The sequence below is a fragment of the Mustelus asterias genome, chromosome 29, assembly GCF_964213995.1.
Source record: "Mustelus asterias chromosome 29, sMusAst1.hap1.1, whole genome shotgun sequence".
NCBI classification, from domain to species: Eukaryota; Metazoa; Chordata; class Chondrichthyes; order Carcharhiniformes; family Triakidae; genus Mustelus; species Mustelus asterias.
Genome location: NC_135829.1, coordinates 7,812,361 through 7,835,677, shown reverse-complemented (window position 1 = coordinate 7,835,677; position 23,317 = coordinate 7,812,361). Strand labels below are relative to the sequence as shown.

General features: G+C 45.8%; 1 protein-coding gene across 1 annotated transcript in view; it reads right to left on the bottom strand.

Annotated features, from left to right (window-relative positions):
* The window catches only part of terb2 (telomere repeat binding bouquet formation protein 2), a 41,786-nt gene extending 31,137 nt beyond the window's left edge, over window positions 1-10,649 (bottom strand). The window contains exons 1-3 of the mRNA XM_078199813.1: window positions 10,586-10,649; window positions 7,303-7,384; window positions 2,348-2,487 (exon numbers count right to left, since the gene is read on the bottom strand). Of these exons, the coding sequence (XP_078055939.1) occupies window positions 2,348-2,487; window positions 7,303-7,384; window positions 10,586-10,649 (286 nt within the window). The remainder of the gene's footprint in view (window positions 1-2,347; window positions 2,488-7,302; window positions 7,385-10,585) is intronic.
* Window positions 10,650-23,317: the final 12,668 nt, after the last annotated feature.

Here is a 23,317-nt window from a genome sequence, read left to right as displayed (position 1 = left end):
AATAAATGCAAAATACTGCTAATGCTAGAAATCTGAAATTATAATTCTATCCCTCTTCAGTTCTGTAGAACAGCCATATGGATGCGAAATGTTGACTCTGTTTTTCTCTCTCCACAGATGCCGCCAGACCTGCATGCTGAGTTTATCCAGCATGTCCTATTTTTATTTATGTGACTAACTGGTTGGCTGACAACTGGATCAAAACGGATTTAAAAACACTGCCCATCATTAATTTTGTTTTTGTTTTAAGCGCGAATGGTGCCAGTTTCGGCAATATCACCACATCTATTCACGCAGGAATGTAGCTTGCAGCACGTCACTGTGACTATGGTCTGCTGCTTTCCATTACACCACAGCTAACCTGACTGACATGCGGGCTGAGGAGTAGAAATTTGACTAATAATCAAATATTGCAGCTTCAAGTAAAAGATGCAAACTGCTAAAGACCTAGGCAAGTGTATTTCCCCTGTTTGAAAAAAGCATTTAAAATTGAAAATTGTTAAACCTTCCCCTCAACAGAAAAAAAATCATAAAACATTGATTAAACATTGATTAAATATGCACAGGGAGGCAATTTTCAGATGTGCATTAACATTTTAACACCCTAAGCAGCAACAAAAATGTTATGTTTGCATTTTTAAATATGCATTTTGCCTTTTGTAGGACTTTGGCAGCACGGTGATCCAATGATTAGCACTGCTGCCTTACAGCGCCATTCCGATTTCCGGCTCATGCCTCTGTGCGGAGTCTGCACGGTTCTTCCCGTGTCTGCTTGGGTTTCCTCCGAGTGCTCCGATTTCCCCCCATAATCCAAAAGACATGCTGGTTAGGGTGCATTGGCCGTGCTAAATTCTCCCTCAGTGTACCCGAACAGGCGCCGGAGTATGGTGACTCGGGGATTTTCACAGTAACTACATTGCAGTGTTAAGTCAGCCTACTTGTGACACTAATAAATAAATAAAATGCATTCTTAGGACGGCGGGGTGGCACAGTGGTTAGCACTGCTGCCTCACAGTGCCAGAGATCCGGGTTCGATTTCCGGCTTGGGTCACTGTCTGTGTGGAGTCTGCACGTTCTCCCCGTGTCTGCGTGGGTTTCCTCCGGGTGCTCTAGTTTCCTCCCACAGTCCGAAAGACGTGCTGATTAGGTGCATTGGCCGTGCTAAATTCTCCCTCAGTGTCCCCGAACAGTCGCTGGAATGTGGCGACTCGGGGATTTTCACAGTAACTTCATTGCAGTGTTAATGTAAGCCTACTTGTGACATGAATAAATAAATTTCTAAATTTCCTGCCATCTCATCATGTTTCCGGAATGTGTCAGTTGACTGCAAGAAACTAGAAAGGGTTGAAAATGAAGCCCAGTCCATCACGCAAACTAACCTCCTGCCCATTGATTCTGTCTACACTTCGGTTGCCTCGGAAAAGCAGTCAGCATAATCAAGGACCTCACGCAGCCCGGACATACTCACTTCCACCTTCTTCCGTTGGGAAAAAGATACAAAAGTCTGAGGACACGTACCAACCGACTCAAGAACAGCTTCTTCTCTGCTGCCGTCAGACCTTTGTATGGACCTACCTCGTATTGAGTTGATCTTTGGGGTGGCACGGTGGCACAGTGGTTAGCACTGCTGCCTCACAGCTCCAGGGACCTGGGTTCGATTCCTGGCTTGAGTCAACACCTGTGCAGAGTTTGCACGTTCTCCCCGAGTCTGCGTGGGTTTCCTCCGGGTGCTCTAGTTTCCTCCCACAGTCCAAAGATGTGCAGGTTAGGTGCACTGGACATGCTAAATTTCCCCGTAGTGTTCGGGATGTATAGGTTCGAGAGATAAGCGGGGTAAATGGGTGGGGTTGTGGAGATAGGGCTTGGGGTGGGATTGTTGTCGGTGCAGACTTGATGGACCGAATGGCCTCTTTCTGCACTGTAGACTATGTTTCTATGTATCTTTCTCTACGCCCTATCTATGACTGTAACACTACATTCTGCACTCTATTGTTTTGTCTGTATAGCGTGCCAGAACCAATATGTTTCACTGGATACTAATACACACGGCAATAATAAATCAAATCAAATCTAAGTTTACCACATACACGCCGCCTTCAACCCCTTTGCATTTGGGTTAAAAATATAAATCTATCATCCTAAAGATATGCCCTCGCCATTATTTTTGCCTAAAGCAGTCATGCCCTATATTATCTTCTTTTAGTCGCAGCCTTGTTTTTATTGCTTACTTCCCAAGAATTCTTCCAGTTAAACTCAAGTTCTAATTCCGTGATGCCTGCTCGCGAATGTCAATGATGAGATTAATGTCCATAATATTAATCAGCTCACTTATCAGCTGAGCACTGACCTTCATGAAGACAGGATGGGGGAAGCAGAAAGTGACCCATAGCTACGCTGCCCTTGAGTCCAGACTCCTCGCATGCCGACAGATAACTAGCGTGAAAAACTGTAGCCTTGTCCTCCACAAAGTCCAAACTCTCAAAGATTCTGAAATGATGAAACAATGAAAATATGCATCAGCAATTAAACTCGTACCTGAGCCAAAGAAGTGATTAATTATATTTAAATATTCTCATTCTATTATTCACAACTTAAAACTACTCAATCGAATTCTTAAGCTCAATAAGGCATCAACAAATTTCTCTCTCAGTTGTGAAATTAATGGATTGTCTACAAAACTTAAATAATCTTAATGTTAGATGTCTATTTCCCAGCATAAGATTTTCTGGCTATGTCCCTCCGAGTTAAGGACATGGCAATAAGTCTCTTGCACCTTGACGCCAACTGTGATTTATTTACATCAGACATAGAAGCACTGAGGTAAGTTTACAAAAATGGATCTGAATTTTACCACCCCCCCATCTGAAACCGCCCCCCCCCCCCCCCCCCCCCCCGCCCTGCCGCCCGCCGCATCAGCAGGTTCATGATCTGGAGGCCACAGTGTGCAGAGGCAGGGAGATCTGAGGTCGCCCCAGCCCTCGGGAGGACTGTTGGAGGCTACGATTATGCTGAAGTCCCAAGTTAGATGACGAGCTCCCGGGCCTGGGTCCTCCAGTTGCAGGAGCTGCAGTGACAATCAAGGGAACATCAGGAAGGGTTTCCAGCTGAATTTCTCAGATTGCAACGCGTGATGAAGGAGACTGTCCGTCTTCAGTCTGAGGTGATCGCGCGCCGGCATGTCAAGGCACCAAGGTCAACACAGGCAGGTTGGTAGCCACTGTGGAGACTTTGGTCCAAGACATTCATCTTGCACTGCAGCAGGAACAGCACTGCAACGCTGTAGCCCTTGTTAGCATCCATTAGTGGGGATGGTATGCCAATCTTACCCCTGTTGCCCCTCCACCTCAAGGAATCAGCCAGGGATCCTCAGGCAACCATAGAGGGGGAGGGCCAGCAACTGAACACCCTGGGGTCATCCAGCCTGTTGATCCGGGATTCTCCAACCAATCCAAATCCCCTATTCCTGTGACCCCATCACCTCCAGCTCCACAGGATCAGGAGAGTGCGCCTGACCCACAGCAGATCACCCAAAGTAGGCCTGGGCCTTCCAGGTATTTGCCTGCCAGAGGACACGCACTGAGACAACAGGGCATTCAGCAGTCTACCTCCACCTCTGCTGTGGGTGTCAAGGAAGCACCAAGAAGTATCATAGAATCCCGACAGTACCGAAGGAGGCCATTCGGCCCATCGAGCCTGTACCGATCACAATCCCACCCAGGCCTTATTCCTGTAACCCCACACATTTACCCTACTAATCCCCCGACAATTTAGCATGGCCAATCAATCTAACCCGCACATCTTTGGAGTGTGGGAGGAAACCGGAGGAAACCCACGCAGACACGAGGGGAACGTGCAAACTCCACACGGACAGTGACCTGAGGCTGGAATTGAACCCAGGTCCCTGGCGCTGCGAGGCAGCAGTGCTAACCACTGTGCCACCTTGCTGTCCTGGTAGGATAGAAGTGGTAGGGTTAGGAAAGTTAATAAAGAATTAGGAGCATTACAGTGGCATGGGTGATCACAAAATGTATATGTGTACACATATGTAAATGAAATTGCACACATTTCATACCTCCTCTTGTGTGTGCCTCCTTATAATCCGTGTTGCCGTCAATCACATGAGAGACCTTGATCCCCACCCCCACTCACCGCAGATATCACCGTCATGGGCCTCCCATCTGTGCAGTGTCCTTCCATATCGCCAGTGTGTGGGGCCCTTTGCTAGATCATTCTCCATATCACTGATCCTTCTGGCTAACTGTTAAGTGTGCTTGCACAGCGCATCTCATTCACATGCTTGGCAGGACCATATCATTTTTATTTTTGGCTGTGTAAGATTGAGGCAGAGATGCTCTCTTATCTCATCTGCATTCTTGAAAGGCGAAGGTGCTGTGTTCAAGGAGATATGTGTTCGTGCATGAAGCAGCCACAGATACGGTGCTACTCCATGTGCTCTTTGTTTCTCGGCAGGGTTTTCATGCTATGAGTCTGTACTCAAAGAGTTTGTGCGTGCCACTGTCAGACACCCACGCTTTCCATTTTCAGAGTGTGTATCTGCCAAGCTCACCAATAAGTGGGGGCACCTTACCACTTCAAAGTGACAAAGCTCTGGCCCCTCTCACCCACATTGCTGAACTGGCGCTCAAACATCCAACCTTGAGCCTCTCTCACCTTGCAATTGTGTCTCTTACGTGGACAAGCCCCCCATCATGCAGCGCTGTGCCTCCCCTCACCTGAGCTCCTGCCAAGGTTACTGATACTAAATTATAAATGGTGATTTGGGGAGCCGAATAATTGCTAGACTATTTAATCCAGAAACTTGGCTAATGTTCTGGGGACCCGGGTTCGAATCACGCCACGGCAGACGGTGGAATTTGAATTCAATTTTTTTTTTAAAACTGGAATTAAGAATCTACTGATGACCATGAAACCATTGTCGATTGTCGGAAAAACCCATCTGGTTCACTAATGTCCTTTCGGGAAGGAAATCTGCCATCCTTACCCGGTCTGGCCTACATGTGACTCCGGAACCACTGCAATGTGGTTGACTCTCAACTGCCCTCCAAGGGTAAGTAGGGGATGATGTGGAGACGCCGACGTTGGATTGGGATGGGCTCAGTCAGAAATCTCACAACCGCAGGTTCAAGTCCAACAGGTTCAACCTGGTGTTGTGAGACTTCTTACTGTAACTAGGGGATGGGCAATAACTGCTGGCCAGCCAGCGACGCCCATATCCCAAAAATGAATTTAAAAAAGATTTCTGGCAGCCATTGGAACTTTCAGCATGCTCTGGAGATGCACATGGTTGCTTTAGACAATGCGGAGGGGAGCAATGGGATAGCAGTGAGGGTGTACGGAAGCTGAAGTGTGCTCTTTATTAGCCATGGCCCATGCTCGCCAGCCGGAGACATTTTAACATGTGGCAGGCGAGTGTTTGACATCACCATGCTCAGGTGGTCCTCATCCATATTAAACTGAGGATAAACGCAGCCCAGGTTCCCGAACGGAGAGTGGCGGTTGTCAGGGTGATTTGGAAGAATGCACGACAAACATCGGAGTTACCTCTAAATGGATTCACAGCAGCAGAACTAGCTGCCTTGTCCCAAATGTGGCTTATCTGATTCATCAGCAATATTACACAGAGCACCTAGTCCTCTTGCTTGAGATGGATCTCCTTGAGAACCCTTGTCGCATTGAAGGCGTACAGCTACGAGACTATTGAAGATCACCCGACAGCTCCTGGCTCATGGCAGATGTGCTGTAGAGATGCTTTGAAGAGGCAGCACCTTCTAATGTCTGATGCCAGGACTCCATTCTCCAGTTAGTACCTCATCTCAGGACACATGCTGCTGAGGGTTCATCATCCTTCAAAGGATCAGGACAATGTGGGCCTGATGTGTAACTATTCACTCGAATACTGAAGTGCATGGGTGAAATGAGAGGAATACGAATGCTGGTGCTCGTGCCGGTCCATGATGGAGAGCCTTGTCCATCTTCCTGGTGGAATTTGGTGGCTATCAAGGCCTCACTGACACACCTGCCTCATCTGGCCCACGCCATGGCCTCTTCCCCTGCAATCTCGGCAAACTCATCACCCTCATCCCCTTTGAGGCCCTCCTCATCGGAGGAGACATGCAGCTTCTCCATCTCGTCATCTGGCAAAGGAGGTGGCTGATGATGTTGGTGAGGTAGCTTCAGACTCCATGTGAATTTGCAGTGCCAGCTTGTGCAGTGCACAGTAAGCCACAATGATCGCTGGCACTTTCTGGGAAATGTATTGGAGTGCTCCACCAGATCTGTCCGGGCATCAGATTTGCATCTTTGGAATACCTATGGTGAGTTCTGCCAATACACAGCTAGCAGCATGAGCCTCGTTGTGCATTCTCTCTGCAGGAGTCTGAAGCTACCTCACCAACATCATCAGCCACCTCCTTTGCGGATACCTTTTGTCATTAAGGACCCAGCTCTGGATCCTGTATGGTCCCTTAAAGATATCCAGGTTCTATGATCTACTGGGGTGGCACAGTGGTTAGCACTGCTGCCTCATAGCACCAGGGACCAAGGTTCAATTCCAGCCTTGGGTGACTGAGTGGAGTTTGCATGTTCTCCCCATGTCTACGTCGGTTTCCTCCGGGTGCTCCGGTTTCCTCCCACAGCCCGAAAGACGTGCTGGTTAGGTGGATTGACCATGCTAAATTACTCCTCAGTGTCAGGGGAATTAGCAGGGTAAATACATGGGGTTATGGGGATAGGGCCTGGGTGGGATTGTTGTCAGTGCAGGCTCGATGGGCCGAATATGCTGCCTGCGAGGCCTGGTGTCGATTCCTGCGAGTGCTGCACAATGCAAGGTGGGCCAACTCGTCTCAAAGTGAGGAGAAAAGTGCAGATCTCCAGGTGCACATTGCTTCTAGATCATTGTTCTAAGTGTACGCCAACATGTCCGGATGAAACACTGTGAGGGAATGATTCCGGCGAGGAGACATTAAAATGACATGCAAAAATATTGAAATGACGGTCCCAATGTTCCTGTGGCAGGAAACACAGCCTGCCACTGACGGCTGGAGGGCACAATGGCAGACTGGGTTTGTGACACTACAAAACCCATTTTTGGCTTCTTGCAATCGTTCCCATTCCCACTGGTCCGGGCCTTGCACTTCCTGCACCTTCCCTGCAATTGATCTTAGTGGCAATGTCTTAGGCTTGAATTGCAGCGGTCATAGCCTTCACTAATACTTCATTATTTTCTATAAGAGTGCGACTATTAATGTGTAATTATAGCATCCAATTTCTATAGCATTGTACCTCTGTGTGTCAGGATGAGCTGCATCGTTGCTGAATAGGAAATCAGCTGAAGACCAGTTTGTGATAATCCCACCTTCAGTGACTGCAGGCAAAAAATACAGAAGCCATGTATTAAAATCACCAGCTTTAAATGAGTACAGTTTAATCTATCATCACTGCAACAAATGCAAACTCTTTATCCAACAGCACTTGAAACATGTTCAAACCTTATTCACCAAATACAAACTCACAGCTATCAAGGTTAATGTCTCAATGAAGAATGCATGCTTTTCAGCTAACTCTAATTACAGTTTTTAAAAAATTATTTATTAGTGTCACAAGTAGGCTTACATTAACACTGCAATGAAGTTACTATGAAAATCCCCTAGCCGCCACACTCCGGCGCCTGTTCGGGTACACTGAGGGAGAATTTAGCACGGCCAATGCACCCTAACCAGCACGTCTTTCGGACTGTGGGAGGAAACCCAAGCAGACACGGGGAGAATGTGCAGACTCCACACAGACAGTGACCCAGACTGGGAATCGAACCCGGGTCCCTGACGCTGTGAGGCAGCAGTGCTAACCACTGTACCATCCTTGTGCTTTGGTTTAGCAACATTCGGACTATTTAAAGCCTGATTTGTATGGTAAATTTTAAATTTTTGATTACGGTATTACTTTGCACTGGTAAAGCATGAAATCACAGAGCAAATTTTGTACAGGTCCAGGAACATAAGAGAAGAGAAATCAGAGCAAGAGTTGGTCATACAGGCCCCCGAGCCTGCTCCAACATTCAATATCATGAACCTCTACATTAACTCCAGTTACCCGCTCCATCTCCACATCCTTTGACTCCACTAGTGTTCGGAAAACTTGAATATAATCAATGACTGAGCATCCAGGCTAGAAAATTTCAAAGATTCACAATCATTTGCGTGAAGAAATTTATCCTTACCACAGTTCTAAATGACGAACTCCTTATTACAGCACCATGGCAGCAAAGAAGGAGGCCATTCAGCCCCATGTCAACTTTTTGCAAGAGCAATTCATCCAATTCCCTGCCCGCTCCCCATAACCCTACAAAATATTCCTTTTCAAGTTTTTCTGATTGAACCTGCCCCTCTTTCAGGCAGTGCCTCCCATATTCCATATCCTAACCACTCACGGCATGAAAAATGTCATTTACCTGAAATCTGTGCCTCCTGGCTCTCCACCCTTCAGTCTATGGGAACAGTTTCTCTCTACCCACTCTGTCTAAAGGCAGCAACATCTGCTCAGCCACATTCATTGGATGGATGATGGCCGTGTGCCCAAAGACCCTGGCCGGAATTTTCCGCTCCCCATCACATCAGGTGGGTTTGGTTTGGCAACGGGTGCGGATAATATGGTGAGAACAGCCAAATCACCTTTTAAGTGCATTTTTTCCACCACCCCGCTCCCCCCCCCCTCCCCCTCCCCCACCACCCCGTCAATTGACATGGGGGAGCACAGTAGCACAGTGGTTAGCACTGCTGCCTCACAGCAAGAAGTTTAACAACACCAGGTTAAAGTCCAACAGGTTTATTTGGTAGCAAAAGCCACACAAGCTTTCGGAGCTGCAAGCCCCGTCTTCAGGTGAGTGGGAATTCTGTTCACAAACAGAGCATATAAAGACACAAACTCAATTTACATGAATAATGGTTGGAATGCGAATACTTACAACTAATCAAGTCTTTAAGAAACAAAACAGCACCATGGACCCGGGTTCAACTCCAGCCTTGGTGACTGACCACGTGGAGTTTGTACATTCTCCCCATGTCTGCGTGGGGTTTCCTCCGGGTGCTCCAGTTTCCTCCCACACTCCAAAGGTGTGCGGGTTAGGTTGATTAGCCGTGCCGAATTGCCCCTTAAGTGTCAGGGGGATTAGCTAGGGTAAATAGATGGGGTTACGGCCCTAGAACTTGGGTGGGATTGTTGTCAGTGCAGGCTTGATGGGCCGAATGGCTTCCTTCTGCACTGTAGAGACTCTATGACATATCTTAGTGTACCACAAACAAGAGCTTGTGTTTAACTTCATGCCAAATATATATGTTTTAACATGTATTTACATCCATTAAAATATTTAATCAATTCTTGCAGATTGCTGTTGTCCTACATTTCAAATTACAGAAATGATGATGTTTGTGAACATTGTACTAAATATGGTCTACAGTTTTTATTCATCCCCAAATCTGTCCCACTATTTGACCATTAGAGAGGCCTGTGTTCATTAGCTCTGTTCTCTCTCCACAGATGCTATCAGACCTGCTGAGATTTGATTTGAATTATTGTCACATGTATTGGTATACAGTGAAAAATATTGTTTCTTGCGCGCTATACAGACAAAGCACACCGTTCATAGAGTAGATAGGGGAGAAGGAAAGGAGAGAGTGCAGAATGTGTGTTACAGTTGTAGCACAGGAATGATTTTGATTTGATTTGTTATTGTCACATGTATTAGCATACAGAGAAAAGTATTGTTTCTTGCACGTTATACAGACAAAGCATACCGTTCATAGAGAAGGAAAGGAGAGAATGCAGAATGTAGTGTATAGCTAGGGTATAGAGAAAGATCAACTTAATGCAAGGTAGATCCATTCAAAAGTCTGATGGCAGCAGGGAAGAAGCTGTTCTTGAGTCAGTTGGTACGTGACCTCAGACTTTTGTACTTTTTTCCCTGACGGAAGAAGGTGGAAGAGAGAATGTCCGGGGTGCGTGGGGTCCTTAATTATGCTGGCTGCTTTGCCGAGGCAGCGGGAAGTGTAGACAGAGTCAATGGATGGGAGGCTGGTTTGTGTGATCAGACTGGGCTACGTTCACGACATTTTGTAATTCCTTGCGGTCTTGGGCAGAGCAGGAGCCCATACCAAGCTGTGATACAACCAGAAAGGGTGCTTCCTATGGCGCATTCAACAATTTCTCCTTTAACTTGTCTCACTTCCTCCAAATAAAATGTGTGGCTGTGGGTACCTGCATGGGTCCAAATTATACCTTGCTCTTTATGGGATATTAATTCCTAACTTTTTAAGATAGGATTTTCCAGCATGTTCTGTTTTCCTTATGTTCATTACTGTTTGTGGCGCAGGTACTCATTATCTGCCTATAAAGTACAATTTTATTTGACTTTTTATCCAAATATCATTGCTGCCAAATGGAAATTGGCCCTCAGGCAAGTAGATTGTAGAAAACTGATCATCCACCAAGAAAGAACATTTCCAAATCTAGATATACCAGAAGCTAATCGAATAAAAATCAATTTCAAACAAAAAGTACAGTACATACGTACCCCAAAAATCACAGATGTGCCTGCTTACACTTTGAGAAAACCAAGCCTTTTTGTTCTTGTGCATCTTAATTTAAAGTCTCTAACTTGTTGCTGAAATAAAGGAAAAAGGAAGCTTTCAATATTTTACAAAGCAAGAAACCATTAATGTTGCAAAATTAGGTAACATAATGGTGAAAAGGTAAAAGCTCTACATTCTAAATCACAAAACTGAGTTAATTCTTAAAATGTACAGTAGAATAATTGTCACATGGGATCAAGAATACTCAAGCTTTTAATCTTTTATGTTACTAAAGTACATGCTATTAAACCAGGCATGCTATTAAACCATGCTATTGGGCCAGGTAGAAACAAACCTTCATATTAATTTTGTATACAAACTATAGTGGCACAGTGGTTAGCACTGCTGCCTCACCGCGCCAGGGGCCTGGGTTCAATTCCGGCCTCAGGTGACAGACTGTCTGTGTGGAGTTTGCATGTTCTCCCTGTGTCTGTGTGGGTTTCCTCCGGGTGCTCCGCTTTCCTCCCAAAGATGTGCGGGTTAGGTTGATTGGCTGTGCTAATTTGCCCGTTGGTGTCAGGGGGATTAGCAGGGTAAATACGTGGGGTTATGGGGATAGAGCCTGGGTTGGATTGTCGTCAGTGCAGACTCAATAGGCCGAATGGCCTCTTTCTGCACTGTAGGGATTTTATGATTCCAACAGGTCTTGGCATTCTAATTTAAAATTTATCCATCGATCAGATAATTGAGCTATCCTTTCTCAAACCTGCATTTAATAATGGATAAACCAGATACAACTGGAAATTTGACCCATATCAAATTCGCTGTGTTATTGCATAAGACCTACTAAAAGGTTGATTTCACGTCACATAGTCCAGACATGAAGAATAGACAAGGAAATTGCCCATAATTGCTTTCATGTCAAAGTTTAGACGTAATTGGATTCTTCAAATTCATTTAATCTCCTATACGGTTACACGCACACATACACTCGTAAGTTAGAGATAATGTAAAACTGTAATTGCTTGTTTCAACGCTCATTTCACCATTCATGTCTCCTCGTGTTAGTTTTAAGTGTCAGCTGTGGCTCAGTCAGTAGCATTGTTAGGGACTGCAGCGGTTCAAGAAAGCAGCTCACCGTCAGCTTCTGAAAGGCAACTAGAGATGGGCAATAAATGCTGGCCTAGCCAGCAACACCCACATCCCATAAATGAATTTTAAAAATCATGATCCCACTCTAAGATTTCAGCATAAAAGTCAAGGATCACAAAGGAACCCTCACAACATTTAAGAAGCATTCAGATGAACACTTGAAATGCCATAGGATACAAGGCTATAGATCAAGTGTTGGAAAATGGGATTGGAATAAGTGCTTGATGACCTGCACTGACGTTATGGACTAAAGGGCCCCCTTCTATGCTGTAAAGCTGTATTACTCTTCCCCTGCAGTACCGAGGGAATGCTGCACCTTTCAATGTGCCAACTATTGGAGGAATTATATTCAATCCATGCCAGTGATCCCATGGCACAATTTCAAAGAGTAAAGAACTTTAACCCATCTCCAGGTCAATATTTATTCTTCAAACGACATCATAAACACAGATTATCTGGTCATTGTTGCCTCTGGAAGCTTGCTGTGTGCAAACTGACTGCTGTGTTTCTCCTGCGTTATAACAGTGAATATACTTCTAAAAGTACTCCATTGGTTGTAAACTACAGCGGGACATGTTGCAGGTCTGAAAGGTACAATAGAAATATTTTTCTTTCCAAGTCTGGCAGGACTTGCTTGTGATTAATGCACCACTTTGTATCACCACCACCCCCTGCCCCACCTTCCTCCCTTTTTTTATGGCTTACACACCATAGAAGTATATAAAATCCTGATGGGGCTTGACAGGCTAGATGCAGGAAGAATGTTCCTGATGTTGGGAAAATGCAGAACTAGGGGTCACAGTCTAAGAATAAGGGGTAAGCCATTCGGGACTGAGATGAGGAAGAATTTCTTCACTCAAGAGAATTGTGACCCTGTGGAATTCTCTACCACAGAAAACTGTTGGGGCCAGTTCATTAGAAATGTTCAAGAAGCAGCTGGACATGGCTAAAGAGATCAAGGGGTATGGAGAGAAAGTGTATGATCTGCCATGGACATATTGAATAGGGGTACAGGCATGAAGGGCTGAATGGCCTACTCCTGCACCTATTATCTATGTTTCTATGTCTATAATGCTCGAATCTGAAAATCGCTCAATACCTTGAAAAAGTACAGAAGAATATTGCTCTTGGGGAAGAAAGCAAAATTATGGATGGCAATAAAAAAATGCAGTGCAATAAAATATGGTTCGCCATAATTGCAATCATTAAATAAACGATAGCAACACCACAGTGGTTAGCACTGCTGCCTCACAGCGCCAGGGACCTGGGTTCGATTCCCAGCTTGGGTCATTGTGTAGTCTCCACGTTCACCCAGTGGCTTTCTTCCGGGTGCTCAGGTTTCCTCCCACAGTCCGGCATGCTAGTTAGGGTGCATTGGCCGTGCTAAATTCTCCCTCAGTGTCCCCGAACAGGTGCCGGAGTGTGGCGACTAGAGGATTTCCACAGTAACTTCATTGCAGTGTTGATGTAAGCCTTACTTCTGACACTGATAAACAAATAAACTTTTAAATAAACAAATGATAACAGTAACAGCACCCCCATTGCTAATTGCACATTAAATATTATTATAAGGCAAATGCAACCAGATTTTCCAAGGTAATAAAGAGACAATGCTGCAACCATTCTGCAGGTGAGTTAGCATCTGTGCAGAGACATTCTGTGCAAGAGAATTCCCACTGAAATTTTTTGAAAAGCTTTGCTCTAAATTCATTAGAGCGCAAAAAGCATCCCCCTTTTATATGAACTACTCTTACACGTTCAATTTTTTTGCCCCGCCGTCTTTAAGCTAAACTGAGTAAGGACATGTAAATGGTTCCCAGTCACAGATCCTGCAACAAAATGGCGGATAGCAATCCGTTCCCCCTCCTTGTCTCCTGGCCGGCCGCCGGCCCCGAGCGCATGCGCAGTTTCCCGGGGCTCCCCGCCAACCATATGTCGAGGGGGATCCCGCCCGACAGGTGTCGGCCGGAGCATGCGCGGCCGCGCCCCAACGATTCCCGCCCGACAGGTGGCGTCGGAGCATGCGCGGCCGCGCCCCAACCGTTCCTGCGCGCATGGGCTACTCTTTGGTGCCGTTTAACGGCCCCTCTTTGGGGGGGACGTGCTCACCCGGGGGAGGGGAGGTTGGTTGCCAACTGCTCCAGTAATTGCTCAGCAGTTGATGATTGATTTCCCCACCCCACCCCCCAAAAAGACCTTCACTGACTACTTATTTCAGACCATTGAATCCCTAAAGTGCAGAAGGAGGCCATTCGGCCCATCGAGCCTGCACTGACTCTCTGAAAGAGCATCTTACCCAGCCGCCTGCCATAGATCACTACCATAGCCCTGTGCATTTACCACAGTCAATCCCCCTAAGATGTACATCTTTGGACTCTAAAGGGCAATTTAGCATGGCCAATCCACCTAACCTACACATCTTTGGACATTAAGGGACAATTTATCATATCCAATCCACCAAACCTACACCTTTGGACACTAAGGGACAATTTAGCATGTCCAATCCACCTAACCTGTACATCTTTGGACACTAAGGGGCAATTTAGCATGGCCAATCCACCTAACCTGCACATCTTTGGACACTAAGGGGCAATTTAGCATGGCCAATCCACCTAACATGTACATCTTTGGACACTAATGGGCAATTTAGCATGTCCAATCCCCCTAACCTACACATCTTTGGACAGTAAGGGACAATTTAGCATGGCCAATCCCCCTAACCTACACATCTTTGGACACTAAGGGGCAATTTAGCATGGCCAATCCACCTAACCTATACATCTTTGGACATGAAGGGGCAATTTAGCATGGCCAATCCACCTAACCTACACATCTTTGGACAGTAAGGGACAATTTAGCATGGCCAATCCCCCTAACCTACACATCTTTGGACACTAAGGGGCAATTTAGCATGGCCAATCCACCTAACCTATACATCTTTGGACATGAAGGGGCAATTTAGCATGGCCAATCCCTTTGGACACTCATCCACGTACAAAATGTTTTGTCACCTCTGCCCCCATCAGCTCAGATGTCATACAAAGTGTCACTTGAAGTATTACATACAACATTTTGCACATATTCTTGTTGCTCCGGTTTCATCCCACAGTCTCAAAAGACGTGCTGGTTAAGTGCATTGGTCATACTAAATCCTCCCTCAGTGTACCCAAACAGGCTCCGAAGTGTGGCAACTAGGGGATTTTCACAGGAATTTCATTGCAGCGTTAATGTAAGCCTACTTGTGACAATAATAAATAAACTTTAAACTTGAAAAGTTGAAGGTGGAAGTGAGAGCTGAGGAATAATTCCCCGGCTAATTCTGCAACAGGCCAAGTTTTCTCAGCTACTAGGAAAATCAACTATGAAAGCACTAGAGTTTTGGATTTGCAAAAATGAATCATTTGGCCTATCACATCTTTACCAGTTCTCTAAAACGGCTGGCTGTTCACTCCGATTCATGCCTCAGCCATTTCCGCCTATCATTTTAATATTGCTTTCCCATAGTTATCCACTTTCTTTTTCGAAAGGTTGTGTGGAATCCTCCTCCACTAATATACCTGGAAGATTGACAACTGACTCAAAATAGAAGAAAATGTTTCTTAGCCTTTTCCCTTTACTCCAATGCTGACTATCTTCTCAGCTATTTTTAGAACATAGAACAGTACAGCACAGAACAGGCCCTTCGGCCCACGATGTTGTGCCGAGCTTTATCTGAAACCAAGATCAAGCTGTCCCACTCCCTATCATCCTGGTGTGCTCCATGTGCCTATCCAATAACCGCTTAAATGTTCCTAAAGTGTCTGACTCCACTATCACTGCAGGCAGTCCATTCCACACCCCAACCACTCTCTGTGTAAAGAACCTACCTCTGATATCCTTCCTATATCTCCCACCACGAACCCTATAGTTATGCCCCCTTGTAATAGCTCCATCCACCCGAGGAAATAGTCTTTGAACGTTCACTCTATCTATCCCCTTCATCATTTTATAAACCTTTATTAAGTCTCCCCTCAGCCTCCTCCGCTCCAGAGAGAACAGCCCTAGCTCCCTCAACCTTTCCTCATAAGACCTACCCTACAAACCAGGCAGCATCCTGGTAAATCTCCTCTGCACTCTTTCCAGCGCTTCCACATCCTTCCTATAGTGAGGTGACCAGAACTGCACACAATACTCCAAATGTGCTCTCACCAAGGTCCTGTACAGTTGCAGCATAACCCCACGGCTCTTAAACTCCAACCCCCTGTTAATAAAAGCTAACACACTATAGGCCTTCTTCACAGCTCTATCCACTTGAGTGGCAACCTTTAGAGATCTGTGGATATGAACCCCAAGATCTCTCTGTTCCTCCACAGTCTTCAGAACCCTACCTTTGACCCTGTAATCCACATTTAAATTAGTCCTACCAAAATGGATCACCTCACATTTATCAGGGTTAAACTCCATTTGCCATTTTTCAGCCCAGCTTTGCATCCTATCTATGTCTCTTTGCAGCCTACAACAGCCCTCCACCTCATCCACTACTCCACCAATCTTGGTGTCATCAGCAAATTTACTGATCCACCCTTCAGCCCCCTCCTCTAAGTCATTAATAAAAATCACAAAGAGCAGAGGACCAAGCACTGATCCCTGCGGCACTCCGCTAGCAACCTGCCTCCAATCCAAAACTTTTCCATCGACCACCACCCTCTGTCTTCGATCAGACAGCCAGTTACCTATCCAATCGGCCAACTTTCCCTCTATCCCACACCTCCTCACTTTCATCATAAGCCGACCATGGGGGACCTTATCAAACGCCTTACTAAAATCCATGTATATGACATTAACTGCCCTACCTTCATCAACACACTTAGTTACCTCCTCAAAAAATTCTATCAAATTTGTGAGGCACGACTTGCCCTTCACGAATCCATGCTGACTATCCTGGATTAATCCGCATCTTTCTAAATGGTCGTAAATCCCATCTCTAAGGACCTTTTCCATCAATTTACCAACCACCGAAGTTAGACTAACCGGTCGATAATTACCAGGGTCATTTCTATTCCCTTTCTTAAACAGAGGAACAACATTCGCCATTCTCCAGTCCTCTGGCACCATCCCCGTGGACAGTGAGGACCCAAAGATCAAAGCCAAAGGCTCTGCAATTTCCTCCCTTGCCTCCCAAAGAATCCTAGGATACATTTCATCAGGCCCAGGGGACTTATCGACCTTCAGTTTATTCAAAACTGCCAGGACATCCTCCCTCCGAACATCTATTTCCTCCAGCCTATTAGCCTGTAACACCTTCTCTTCCTCAAAAACATGGCCCCTCTCCTTGGTGAACACTGAAGAAAAGTATTCATTCATCACCTCGCCTATCTCTACTGACTCCATACACAAGTTCCCACTACTGTCCTTGACCGGCCCTAACCTCACCCTGGTCATTCTTTTATTCCTCACATAAGAGTAAAAAGCCTTGGGGTTTTCCTTGATCCGACCCGCCAAGGACTTCTCGTGTCCCCTCCTAGCTCTCCTAAGCCCCTTTTTCAGCTCATTCCTTGCTAACTTGTAACCCTCAATCGAGCCATCTGAACCTTGTTTCCTCATCCCTACATAAGCTTCCCTCTTCCTTTTCACAAGACATTCCACCTCTTTCGTTAAATTTTTGTTAAATTTTATTGGACAGTTCGAAATGCCTAGCCATCTTTCTCTGTCTTTGGAGCTGGCCATCTCCTTTCACTCATTGTTGCTTGTTAATAATATATCTCCATCAAACAAGCAAGATTGCTTCTCATAGTCGTAGTGGACTTCTCACAGTGGAAGGAGTCTCACAACACCAGGTTAAAGTCCAACAGGTTTATTTGGAATCACGAGCTTTTGGAGCGCTGCTCCTTCATCAGGTGAGTGGAGAAGTGGGTTCACAAACACGGCATATATGGACAGAGACACAATTGCAAGATAATGGTTGGAATGCGAGTCTTTACAGGTAATCAAGTCTTTACAAATACAGACAATGCGAGTGGAGAGACGGATAATCATAGGTTAAAGAGATGTGAATTGTCTCAAGCCAGGACAGTTAGGAGGATTACGCTGATATTTCCACATCATACTGGACATTGTTTGGTTTCAATTTAACGATTTGGCAACCAACCTTGAAAAGAGTCCCAAACACAGTGTGAGACTTGTGCAAGGCTCGAATTCAGTTGGTAACAATGTTTAACAGTGCAAAATGGTTGCAAGGTCGAAGTGTTTAGGAAAATAATTCTCCCCCAAGGTAGTAATGTTTGATGATTCTGCTGTTGGAATAGAAGGGCAGCATTGGAAAGCAACCCTGGCTGTGGTTGAAATTATGTAGTTGTTGAAGCCTCCAATGTGAATGAGTAAATATTTACTCGTGTAGGTTTCAGATTTGAATTAGTATGCTATGAATGGGGACTCAGCACAGATATGTGACCGGTAGAACCATCAATAACAAACACCCCTAAAATTTCAATATTTGTCTCTGAGTTGGCAGAGTATACCTCTTACCGTGTGGTTCCGTAGTTCAAGGACAGATTGATAACCAAGGATAATTTATTTATCTACATTTAGAAATGGACACTAAAGAATGAAATTTTAGGTTCACATTGACTCTGTCTACACTTCCCGCTGCCTCGGCAAAGCAGCCAACATAATTAAGGACCTCACGCACCCCGGACATTCTCTCTTCCACCTTCTTCCTTCGGGAAAAAGATACAAAAGTCTGAGGTCACGTACCAACCGACTCAAGAACAGCTTCTTCCCTGCTGTTGTCAGACTTTTGAATATACCAACCTTGCATTAAGTTGATCTTTCTCTACACCCTAGCTATGACTAACACTACATTCTGCACTCTCTCATTTCCTTCTCTATGAACAGTATGTTTTGTCTGTATAGCGCGTAAGAAACAATACTTTTCACTATATGTTAATACATGTGACAATAATAAATCAAATCAAATCAAAACACAATTCTTTTCATTGCTACCTTTGTCAACTCGAGAAGTGGCAACCAGTTTTTGTCTCATTTCATCGGTTGTACATCGAATCCCAACAGTGCAGAAGGAGGCCATTCGGCCCATCGAGTCTATACCAACCACAATCCCACCCAAGCCCTATTCCCGTAACCCCTCATATTTACCCTGCTAATTCCCCTTGACACGAAGGTTAATTTAGCATGGCCAATCCACCTAACCCTGCACGTCTTTGGATAAAAGCAAATGACTGGGGATGCTGGAATCTGAAACCAAAAGAGAAAATGCTGGAAAATCTCAGCAGGTCTGGCAGCATCTGTAAGGAGAGAAAAAAGATGACGTTCCGAGTCCAGATGACCCTTTGTCAAGAGCTTTGACAAAGGGCCATCTGGACTCGAAACGTCAGCTCTTTTCTCTCCTTACAGATGCTGCCAGACCTGCTGAGATTTTCCAGCATTTTCTCTTTTGGCCGCACATCTTTGGAGTGCGGGAGAAAACAGGTGCGTCCGGAGAAAACCCACGCAGATACGGGGAGAACGTGCAAACTCCTCACAGACAGTACATGTGAATGAAGAGGGGGAGTTGAGACGGACTAGCAGGAGGTGGAGACAGAGGGTGCCTGGGTGAGTGCAGTGAGACTGTTTATTGTTGCTGACAAGAAGTTGACCTCTTCCGGAGAAATATTTGGACACTTGTACTGTGTAGAAAGAGAGTCTTCAAACATTGAAGGTGAATGATTGCAGAGAACAACAACTAAATAAAATCACCTTCTTAGTAAGTTCTGTCAACAATAATGTAGTTACAGAAAGATTGATGCTGAACAGCTTGATTTACATATCAGATTGTTAACTAAAGTAACCTTCATATTTTGTAATTGTTGCATTTTAGTGTCATATAATTTTACACTCAATGTGACTGAGGTAATCAAAGTGTGTACTTTCCCATTTATCTGTTCCCCTTGCTATTCCAAAAGTTGCTTTAAGAATGCTTCCTCTCAATGTAACTCTTTCTTTGGGTAGTCACCCCTATCTGCCATGCTTTTTGTCACAAGACCATAAGGCCATCAGATAAAGGAGCATTTAGCCCATCGAGCCTGCTCCACCATTCATTCATGGCTGATAAGTTTCTCAACTTCATTCTCCCACCTTCTCCCCATAACCTCTGATCCATAGAGTCATAGAGGTTTACAGCATAGAAACAGGCCCTTCGGCCCAACTTGTCCATGCCACCTTCTTTTTTAACCCCGAAGCTAGTCCCAATTGCCCGCATTTGGCCCATATCCCTCTATACCCATCTTACCCATGTAACTGTCTAAACGCATTTTAAAAGACAAAATTGTACCCGCCTCTACTATTACCATTGGGCAGCTTGTTCCAGACACTCACCACCCTGTGAAAGAATTGTCCCTCTGGATCCTTTTGTATCTCTCCCCTCTCACCTTAAACCTATGCCCTCTAGTTTTAGACTCCCCTACCTTTGGGAAAAGATATTGACTATTTGGCTGATCTATGCCCCTCATTAGGGCGGCACGGTAGCACAGTGGTTAGCACTGCTGCTTCACAGCGCCAGGGACCTGGGTTCGATTCCCAGCTTGGGTCACTGTCTGTGTGGAGTTTGCACATTCGCCTCATATCTGCGTGGGTTTCCTCCGAGTGCTCCGGTTTCCTCCCACAGTCCAAAGATGTGCGGGTTAGGTTGATTGGCCATGCTAAAATTGCCCCTTAGTGTCCTGAGATGTGTAGGTTAGAGGGATTAGTGGGTAAAATATGTAGGTCTGATAGCAATATTCTTCTTTTATTCATTTCTGGGACAAAGGCGTTGCTGGCTGGCCATCATTTATTGCCCATCCCTAGTTTCCCTTGAAAAGGTGGTGGTGAGCTGCCTTCTTGAATCGCTGCAGTCCACATGACCCGCAATGCCGTTAGGGAAAGAATTCCAGGATTTTGACCCAGTGACTGTGAAGGAACCCGATATATTTCCAAGTCAGGATGGTGAATGATCTGGAGGAGAGCTTGCAGGTGGTGGTGTTCCCATGTATCTGCTGCCCTTGTCCTTCTAGATGGAAGTGGTCGTAGGTTTGGAAGGTGCTGTCTAAGGATCTTTGTAGATCCTTGTGCATCATGTAGATGGTACGCACTGCTACCATTGAGTGTCGGGGGTGGAGGGAGTGGATGTTTGTGGATGTGGTGCCATTCAAGCGGGCTGCTTTGTCCAGGATGGCATCAAGCTTCTTGAGTGTTGTTGGAGCTGCACCCATTCTTTTGGACTCCTGACGTGTGCCCTGTAGATGGTGCACAGGCTTAAAGGATGAATGTGTGATTTGATTTCATTGGTTTAGGATAATCATAATCAAGTGGCAACGGCGTCTACAAGATGCACTGCAGCAACTCACCAAGGCTCCTTCAATAGCGCCTTCCAAACCCATGACTTCTACCATTTAGTAAGAAGTCTCACAACACCAGGTTAAAGTCCAACAGGTTTATTTGGTAGCAAATACCATAAGCTTTCGGAGCACAGCTCCTTCGTCAGATGGAGTGGATATCTGTTCTCAAACAGGGCAAACAGACACAGAAATCAAATTACAGAATACTGATTAGAATGCAAATCTCTACAGCCAGCCAGGTCTTAAATGTACAGACAATGTGGGTGGAGGGAGCATTCAACACAGGTTAAAGAGATGTGTATTGTCTCCAGACAGAACAGCTAGTGAAATTCTGCAAGTCCAGGAGGCAAGCTGTGGGGGTTACTGATAATGTGACATAAATCCAACATCCCAGTTTAGGCCGTCCTCATGTGTGCGGAACTTGGCTATCAGTTTCTGCTCAGCGACTCTGCGCTGTCGTGTGTCGTGAAGGCCGCCTTGGAGAACGCTTACCTGAAGATCCAAGGCTGAATGCCCGTGACTGCTGAAGTGCTCCCCCACAGGAAGAGAACAGTCTTGCCTGGTGATTGTCGAGCGGTGTTCATTCATCCGTCGTCTGCATGGTTTCCCCAATGTACCATGCCTCGGGACATCCTTTCTTGCAGCGTATCAGGTAGACAAGGTTGGCCGAGTTGCAAGAGTAGGTACCGTGTACCTGGTAGATGGTGTTCTCACGTGAGATGATGGCATCCGTGTCGATGATCCGGCACGTCTTGCAGAGGTTGCTGTGGCAGGGTTGTGTGGTGTCGTGGTCACTGTTCTCCTGAAGGCTGGGTAGTTTGCTGCGGACAATGGTCTGTTTGAGGTTGCGTGGTTGTTTGAAGGCAAGAAGTGGGGTGTGGGGATGGCCTTGGCGAGATGTTCGTCTTCATCAATGACATGTTGAAGGCTCCGGAGGAGATGCCGTAGCTTCTCCGCTCCATTTAGGACAGGGGCAGCAGATATATGGGAATACCACTCCTTGCAAGATCCCTGCCAAGCCATCCACTATTGTGAGTTGGAAATATATCACTATTCCTTCATTGTCGCTGGGTCAAAATTCTGGAACTCCCTCCCTAACAGCACTGTGGATGTACCAACATCACATGGCCTGCAGCAGTTCAAGAAGGCAGCTCACCACCACCTTCTCAAGGGGCAATTAGGAATGGCCCAGCCAGTGACGCCCACATCCTGTGAATGAATAATAAATATCTGTAAACACCCGCCATGCCCTTAGACGCTAGGTTGCACATGAGAAGCTCACCCACCACCTTCTCAAGGGCAACTGTTTAAAGTTTATTTATTAGTGTTACAGGTAGGCTTACATTGACATTGCAATGAAGTTACTGTGAAAATTCCCTAGTCGCCACACTCCGGTGCCTGTTCGGGTACACTGAGGGGGAATTTAGCATGGCCAATGCATCTAACCAGCACGTCTTTCGGAAAGAAACCGGAGCACCCGGAAGAATCCAACGCAGACACGGGGAAGAACGTGCAGACTCCACACAGACAGTGACCCAAGCCGGGAGTCAAACCCAGGTCCCTGGCGCTGTGAGGCAGCAGTGCTAACCATGTGCCAACATGCCGGGATGGGTAATAAATGCTGACCTAGCCAGTGACATCCACATCCCAAGAACAACTTTTTTTTAAAGTTGCAAATAAAGCTTTTTGATTTTATGATATGGAAATGCCACATCTTAACTCCTGAAGTTGTGAGATCACATTTAAAAACCTTGGGAAAGTGGTATTATTTGCTACATAGTTAGCTGCCTTTGACCACATATGATGTTGCTCAGTTTCCATAACCCTCTGGTCAGAAATGTAAATCAAAGACTTGTAACCTATCACCTAGTGACAGTGCGTCAAGACCTTTTTTCGTACCAACGCAGGAAAGATCCGAAGATTGGCTGACGCCGTTGTTGAGTGAGGTCTCTGGGGGGCGGGATATAAAGAAAGGATAGTGGAAGCCAGTTGGACCTCCCCACCTTGCAGGCAACCAGTGCCAGGATGATTAGGCTCGGTGTATCTGGCAGCCTTTACGGTCGCTGGACTCCCTTTTCCAACATAGGGCAACTCCGCAGAAATCACCCAGGGTCCAATGAATCCCGCGTCTCCTCAGACCAGACCCTCAAATCCTTCGATGCCTTACCTGGAGACTGGAGGAACAACTGGGTCAGCATCTACACCTTCTGGAAGAGCGGAGGGATCAAAAAC